The sequence below is a fragment of the Xyrauchen texanus genome, chromosome 3 (genome assembly GCF_025860055.1).
Source record: "Xyrauchen texanus isolate HMW12.3.18 chromosome 3, RBS_HiC_50CHRs, whole genome shotgun sequence".
NCBI classification, from domain to species: Eukaryota; Metazoa; Chordata; class Actinopteri; order Cypriniformes; family Catostomidae; genus Xyrauchen; species Xyrauchen texanus.
Window position 1 is genome coordinate 35,791,923 of NC_068278.1, and position 8,890 is coordinate 35,800,812.

The window sequence follows — 8,890 nt, forward strand, 5'->3', positions numbered from 1 at the left end:
CAAGCTATTTGTGGAGAAGAGAGAGTAGAGTTATAGAGCCAATGAATGGATGGAGATTATTAAGAGACCATGATTGAGAAGGGCCAATTGGGGGGAATTTGGCCAGGACACTGGGATTACACCCCTACTCTTTACGAGAAGTGCCCTGGGATTTTTAATGACCACAGAGAGTCAGGAACTCGGTTTAACGTCTCATCTGAAAGACAAAGTAAAACTTATAGACTATTACGTATTCAGCGTTAGACATATTGACCTAGCCAGTGCATATAATGTTTGTATTTTACAGTAATTCTTTAAGGGGAACATATCTGTAAACACACTATCATACAACTAAGAGAAATGCTTCTTATGATTTAGAACACTGTCAATAAAACAACATTTTCCCAATGTGCGCTTCTTGCATTAAGTCAGGAAAGCTATGCACATATTTTACAAGTAGACAAACCCAGCAAAGTTAGTAATTTTTCATTTCATTGAATCATAGAAGGTTTTTGCACCTTGAAAGTTTTTTTTATCTCTGCCGGCAAAAATTATTAGTTGCCAGTATGATTCACTTTTGAAAATTTTGGATTTTAAATTTGGATTTACCACTGATGTCCATAATTAATATTATTTTATACAGACACAAAAAAACCACAAAGACAAAACTATTATGGGTATACATTTTATTTACCAAATGAAACAAAGTATAATATGCATAAAGAATGATTTGCTATTCACCTAAAAAAAAAAAATAATAATAAATGAAGTTATGTATAAATATTAAATAAGGAAAATTCAGTCAAATCAGATATGTACAGTTGGATTTATACATATTTACAGTATAAACTGTGAATCAGGCTTTATGAATACAATTGTGATGTCAGTGCATCCAGTAATGAATAATGGTGTGAAATGGTGAAAACAAATTTTTTTTTAAATTATTGTATAAAACCAAACAAGATTTTACTTATATATAATGTCCTTTGATCATACATCCTCTGTCACTTCCACATACAAGATAAAATAATGTATTTGTTATTGTTATTGTTATACAAAGCCTATATTGATGGGTGCAGAAGTAAAAAGTGTCCAGACTGTGCACAGCAGATCCATAGAAAAGTCTGAATATGTGTAAGTTCTTTAAATAATATCAGTGTGTGAATGTGTGTATATCATTTGGCAGATTGATCAACTCTGCTTGTGATGACAGGCCTTCTCTGTTGTTTCTTTAACTGCAGTGACATCGCTGTATCCACATGATATTGTGGGTAATGTCCTGTTGTTGTAGCCCAGGACAGTAAAAGTGTAGACGAACTGTATGTGTCACAGAGGGAATGCAGAGACGGCCGTCTGAGCAGGAGCCACATGAACGAAGCCGGTAACGGCGAGCAGTGAAGCATCCTGCAAATGTGATGTGCATAGATTTCTGCGGTCGAGTGGTCCTTTGACACTTCTTTCCATTCTGAGTAAGAGGAACAGAAAGGATGTTAAATGTATAATTCACCATAAAATTCACCCTCATGTTGTTCCAAACCTGTATGACTTAGGTATAGGCAGAATGAATGCCTCAATTACCATTCACTTTCATTGTATGGAAAAATTATGTGATAAAAGTAAATGGAGTTTTATTCAAACTACCCATACACATCCAAATGCAGCTGCTTACCTTTAGTGATGGTGCAAAGTTGACGTCACACTCTCGGATCTGACAGAGCCTAGTTTCTCTGATGAGCAGACACTCAACATTACTATTGGTTACACGGCTGGATACGCCCATTCCACAGGTGGCTGAGCATGGGGACCAATCAGTGACCTGAAGGAAGCAGGTAGATGGAAGGACCGTGTGGGACTTTGAGGATGAAATCCACTCTGAAGATACAGTAAGAATATGTTTGTTGAGCTAGTTATTCTTGACTGATGGGCATGCTGGTTTTAAAAAGCATGCCGTTTTCTACCACCCTGATAAACAGTATGATCCCTTGAAAACAATAACTACACTGTGGAAAACCACAAACTGACAGCAGTGAAAACTAAATATAGTCATGCAATGCGACATAATGTAAGTTTATTAGTTGTATTAAAGGGATAGTTTATCCAAAAAGGAAATTTCTCTCATCATTTACTCATTATGCCATCCCAGATGTGTATGACTTTCTTTCTTCTGCAGAACACAAACTAAGATTTTTAGCTGAATATCTCAGCTCTGTAGAGCCATACAATGCAAGTGAATGGTGATCAGGCCTTTGAAGCTGAAAAAAAGAGTAAAAGGTCAGCATAAAATTAATCCATAAGACTCAAGTAGTTTAATAAATCTTCTGAAGTCTTCTGAAGGTAACCAGTTGGCTCTGGGTGAGAGCAGACCAAATTTTAACTCCTTATTAACTGTACATTTTGCTGTTTCTCTGGGCACAATGATGATTTCAAGCTCAATCACACTGACGCATGCACAGATTGCTTGATGGCTCTATTGGAAGTGTAATCGAGCTTGAAATCATGATCACCAATGAGACTGCTGTAAAGATGTACAGTGAAAAAAGGAGTTATATTTTGGTCTGTTCGCACACAAAACCAAGTGGATCGCTTCAGAAGACATTGATTAAACCACTGGAGTCTGATGGTTTATGTTGATGTTGACTTTAGCTGCTTTTTGGAGCTTCAAAGTTTTTGCCAACATTCACTTGCATTGTATGGACATACAGAGTTGAAATATTCTTCTAAAAATCTTTGTTTGTGTTCAGCAGAAGTTAGAAAGTCATACACATCTTGGATTGCATGAGAAGAGTAATTGATGAGTGAATTTTCATTTTTGAGTGAACTATCCCTTTAAAGTCTTCAAGATATGCGGTCATAGAGCCTGCTTCTCATTAATGATGCACAGCTACAAACTGTTTAGGATATTAGTTATTTGTTTTGTTTTTAAAGTCATTTGAGTTCACTTATACAGACAGACAGCATCAAAACATATACTTTAATTGCAATTCTTGCCTAGGTTATTGTGCTACCTTGATATGGGGCTGCTGCACTGCTATCCCAAGACGTAGACGGAGCTACAAGCAACTCGTTGCCTTTAAGGTCAGTGTGTTCTTGTGGATGCGAGTCAGGCATCAGATTTTCTTCAGCGATGCGATTGTCATCATCACACACCCACTCCTGGCAGCAGTGGCCAGAAAGCTTTGTGAGTCGGTGGCGGGAACAGGGTCCGTCTGGCAGAGAGACAGTGTGTAGACAGAGCAGAATGCAGCCCACCACTCCATCAACACAAGTGCACTGATGCTCGCAGTTTGGTTGAAAGTCCTCACCGTGCTGATACATCCTTCCATCCAGCTCGCACGGACGACCGTGAGCTTCCGCTAGACGGCAGACAGTAGTGATAGTTAATCAGCCCTGAGGGATAGTTCTGCCAACGAAACATTGAAATACATCTATCCAAAAAAAATTCAGAAAATAAAAAAACTTCTGAAAACACGAGTTTTGAAAATTAGATGTGACCTAGGACCACACCATTGAGGAGACTAATCTATCCCCACACAGCCTCATTTTCATTCACATAAAAAATGAAATATGGCGCAACTCGAAATAAAGCCAATGGAGCTGTTTAGGTTGTAGTCCAAATACACATAAGCGAATTAGTATTTTGAAACCATGGGTTCCCACAGGGTTTTCCAATTAGTTTTTATAATGGCTGTTTTGGATTTATGTGTGGTAATCATTACTTGAGCTATTTGACTGTTATGTTAACATAATTTACTCACAGTACCTAATGCAAAAGGAACATCTTCGGTTCTTGAGTACGATTTTCCATTTAGATCGTGTGTGTTATAATAAGTGTCGATCTTGCACAGGAGTTTTTATGTTTTATGTTATGTTATGAGTGTTGTTTCAGCTGTTATCAGTGGTGTTGATTGACAGCAGGCGGCGATGTTCTCCTGTGCATCCAGATGCGTGCTCTACTCGCGCCACACCTCGTGCTCCACAGTTAAATCGCAAAGCAAATTGCAAATATACGTGTCCCTGCTCATGATATACAGCCACTGACGTTCAGATGCAGTCTTTGTTTCACCTACCCAACCCCTCAAAATCCTCACCACTTCTAAAAACAAAGTGACACCCATGCAAAGTCATATCCCAAACCCTTATGCACACACAATTCTCCTGCGGAATCTCTACTAAACATTCACAGAATAATTTGTATATTTTAATGAGTTGTAAGACAAGAATAAGATGTTAAGCTCAACTATAGACTATATTATTTTAGAATTTAAATAGTGGTTACTGTGGCTGAGATGCATAGTGTATGATTTTTGTCCCTCAACTCTTAATCTACATGTAAATGCTAAATATACTGTAAATTTCCTTACCTCTACACAAGCCTCTCTCAGGTTTTCCTTCGGCCCCTAGGTGGCACCGCAGTCCTTTTATGTGGTCGCAGGGCTCAGTAAGGCTACAGTCTTGGTTAAACTGTCTGGCACAAACCCGACAGCACCCACATGCGTCCTGAACCGAACTGACACCAGGAGGACACGAGGGGGATGAGGATGGACAAGAGCACTTCAGTGGACAACCACCCAGTACCTGAGAAAAGACAGAATGAGGAAATGACTACTGTTAGAACTTAAGAATTTAGGGAAGAGTTTAAAATGCCATATTTTTGCAATAAAGTGGATGATTTAATAGGGAATTGCAGTAAACCCCTTCGCCACTTAAAAATCATTATAAATTCATGCTGTTTCAATATTAGACCACATGCTCTGTGAGCCACAGCCTGACACAAATCAGGCCGAAAAGCAAATCTATTGCCTTTTATTTGTAAGCGAAACGGCTGTGATCTGTAACAGAAGCTTATCTTTAAAAATGACCTAATGATTAAGTTATTTTATCCCAATCCATATCACAACAAAGTGCAAAACTATGGTTAATTAATATAAGATTAGATGTCATTCTCATAAAATTTCGATCAATGATGGTCTACAGTATAGTTTATATAATTTAATAGATTATATAAATTCAGTTTCTAAAAGAACAGTGACACTGCTTTGAATAATATTATCATATAGTTTATATAGAGAACATAGTGAGCAGGAATGACATAAACATATTCAAGCCATCAAATAAAACACTCAGCACTCACCTCCACATTGACACATGACAGCAGCACCAGTGTAAAAACATGTCCTTGCCTCTGTATAGTCCACAAAGGTGACATAGTTTTATCCAAGATGGAAGGCAGTTCGGTGTGATCCGTTCAGTTGAGTTATAAAGTTACTTTTAAAAGCACCACTGTAATGTTTTAGAAATTTCAATTTTTTGCTTTCTATTGTAGAGCTCCTTTGCATCTGTCAGTTGAAAAGGGATTGGTTGGTTTATGTGTTGTCCTGCAATCCACACTCAACCCTTTCTATTGAAGTATATGTATACGTTTGTGAATACATAAAACTGTAAAGCTCTCCTCCACTTGATTCTCTTAGTGACTGCCACTTTTATAGACAGCTGTGCATAGCCCCCTGTGACATCATATGCGACGTACACACACACACACACACACACACACACACAAGATTTGCCAGGGCAATTTAGGCATACATCTAAAACTTTTCAGGGACAAAGAAAACAAAATAAAGTTGTCGTTTTATAATTCACAGCCTTTGTCCCTTAAACAGTAGTTAAATCATTAAAAAAAAGATTGATAGATAGAAAGAGAATGCAATGTGTTTGTGCCTGATTTCAGGAAACAGGTTATAAAATACAGGAATGTTGGAAAGGTACTCTAGCACATTTTTGTCAGAGGAGAGTCCATTCCACACAAATACACACACTCACACTGAGAACTCCCTCTCACCTCCCCTGCAGACTGCACAGACAGTATGTCCGACTGCACTCAGTGAGACATCACACACACATGGCACATAGCTACACGGCCTCTCAATAACATATAACATCCACTCACGAAATCTGAGCAAGAAAGAGAAAAAAATAATTTATACGTAAAAGCTTTTCTTAAATGTATTTTCATTCTTTGTAATGTATTTTCATTCTGGAGCTTTTCATTCATGTATGAATGCAAAGTGATAGTTTTAGCTAATGTGTGAACTGAACGCTAGAGCAGCTGGAATGACAGTGATGATGCTCTCTGTGCCATATAAAGAGTTGAAGTCTGATGGAGATTAGTCACAGCATATGCAGCAAATGGTTGTAATTACTGATAATATCGTCATATAACATGATGGAAATCTGCAAGTGCAAGGAGACACTGAAATGGCGAGTCATGTACATAGTTAGAATGACTTGTGCATTTGTGGCACCATGACACTGCTCGGTGGAACTCGATAAACAATTATGAGACCAAAAATGGTTAAAAAACAGTTATAGTCAAGTCAAGTCAATTTTATTCATATAGCGCCTTTCGCAACACACATAGTTTTAAAGCAGCTTTACAGAAGATCAGGCATTAACAGATGATACAACTGTAATGGCTATAATGTTGATGAATCATCATTTTTGATGAAATACGATTGTTAATCATGTTTAAAAATAAGTAATTAAATAATAATTTAAACAGAGTTTTACTTGACTCTTTTGTCTAACAAATGTTCAAACCCATCCTTTTTAATACTGTGTTGTACATTTCCTTTATTTTTGTTGTCCTTTATGATGGGTCATTTAAATAAAGTTCAGGCCATTGATGATTTCTTCTCTTAATACTTTTGCTGTTTCTCTCTAATTTTGGTTCACCATAAGTCACAAAAATAATAGCACTTCCCTCAATATACAATAATATTAAAGTTAGCAATATTCACTGAGAATAAAACATAAACATATATTTACTTATGGTGAATAAGGGTCAATTTGTTGTTATTCATTTCAAACCAACAGACTGCTAACCAGTGTTGGGTGTAATCCAATTACAGTACAAAGTCATTATTAATCTTATTACTTTTTTGTAAAAAAAAAAAAAAGTAGTTTAATGCATTACATTTTAAATTCTTGTAATCACATTACAGTTACTGACTTTCAATTAATTTAATTACTTTATAGCATTAAGTACATTATAGCTTTATGCTTCTAATATATTATTTATGTACAATACATGAATTATGGCTGCGTAAGGAGTCATCTTGAAGAATAAAAGTGAGGGTGCTGAGTGTATAACTTGTGTTTAACAATGAACAAGATATAAATATATTATTTTGAATTTGTTGAGCAGAAAGGTGTTTTAGAAAGTAACTTAAAAGTAAAGTAATTAGTAATGGGATTACTTTCCCAATTAATTAGTTAGTAATGCAATCTGATTACAATTACAATAATAAATAATTTGTAGTGGATTAGTATTTTCAAGTAACTTACACAACACTGCTGCTAACATAGACTTACATGTGATGGAGTTTAATGACCCAGATCACCTTAATTCACCCCATTTGATTCTTACATCAACATCTAACTCCAAAGTTTTTGTTTGACTATTTGTCAGACTAAACAGATGGCCATCCTGAATGCTAAAGGAAGAAAATTTAAATATAATGTTTGTGAGTTGAACCTCTGCCAGCTAATGTCTGGAACATTTGAGAAGCATTGCCATGGAAGCAGTCGAGTGAGGCAACCTCTCTGTTCATTAGCAAGAGAAGTATGTCAAAATTGCACAGTGGGAAATCAGTGTGTGTATATTTGTCTGTCTGCCTGGGGACAGAATAATAAAAGTATTGCCTAAAAATAGAAATAAAAAGCAACAGAGAATGAACAAACTAATAAACTTATATTATGGCAAATCTTAGGCTTTTCAGAAAGAGCTTCGGAAACTACATCTGCTGAAACCAAAACAATCTCAAAACAGTATGAAACCAAAATTATTTTCCAAAATGAATTCTAAGACAAGCTTTTTGAAAGGATTTTACTCTTGGTTTTTAATGTGGAACAAGAACTGATAACTTTTTTATGGATACATATATAATATTTGTGTAATTATGAATGTCAGTGAACTTCCCATCTCTCGGTGACTGAGATGGAGTAAGTAAATGAGTGAAAGAATCAAGTGGGAATCAGAGTGCATAAGTGCCCATGATGCTGTTTAAACTTGCTGTTTGCAAACTACAGCCTTATTTTTGCTTATGTTTACAGTAAGTACAAGTTCAGCATCTCCTTTAAAAACTGTGTTCCTGGAAAGAATTCCCCTGCCCAAACACACATTTGATGGAAAAAAACTAAACCACAAATGCCAAAATTATATCTTTCTTTTACATACATCTGTTTTCAACACAAACTCGTCTTTTATCAATAACATCTCTTTTATGATATTGTTCATGGGGCAGCTGATGTGGAAAATATGCCACTCCTAGGCCAAGATAATCAAACAGACCGTTCACCCCTTGATGTGTCAAAAACTGAAAGGGTTGAAGATACCTGCAAAGAATACTATGCATGGTTTGAAACACTGTTAGTGGATACCAAGGATACCTCAGGGATATTCATGATAGTGTTTACAAGTTTGACGATTCACTTAAGAATGCTCAGTCATAAATCATTGGGGGGTTATTGTTGCAATTTGTGGTAGGGTTACAGCGGTATGTTCGGTCTAGATCAAGTAGACTCAACAGGAACTCAAACAACACCTGTTGTGTGTATGCGTGCTTGTATGTGTTTGTGAGTGCTCATTCTTGTCTGGATATTTGAAGATTCCTTCAGTTTCCATTTAAAGCTGATGGACTTTATTTGAGGTTAAAATTCTTTCCCAGCTTAATATGCAGTCAACGGAAACACTTGTGTAACACTTTGTCTTTGTTACAAAACACTCTGTTCATTTCAAGTCAAGTCAAGTCAAGTCAAGTGGTTTTTATTGTCGTTTCAACCATATACAGTTAGTACAGTACACAGTAAAACGAGACAACGTTCCTCCAGGACCATGGTGCTACATAAAAAC

The 8,890-nt window shown here is 36.4% G+C and overlaps 1 protein-coding gene across 1 annotated transcript; it reads right to left on the bottom strand.

The window, feature by feature from the left end:
- Positions 1-786: 786 nt before the first annotated feature.
- On the bottom strand, positions 787-5,466 carry ccn1l1 (cellular communication network factor 1, like 1). The gene is made up of 5 exons (XM_052110560.1): positions 5,111-5,466; positions 4,341-4,554; positions 2,985-3,332; positions 1,649-1,851; positions 787-1,444 (listed from the first exon to the last, which is right to left on the bottom strand). The coding sequence occupies exons 1-5, from the start codon at positions 5,183-5,185 to the stop codon at positions 1,211-1,213; spliced, it is 1,074 nt and encodes a 357-aa protein (XP_051966520.1). The 5' UTR covers positions 5,186-5,466; the 3' UTR covers positions 787-1,210.
- Between the last annotated feature and the right edge of the window lie 3,424 nt (positions 5,467-8,890).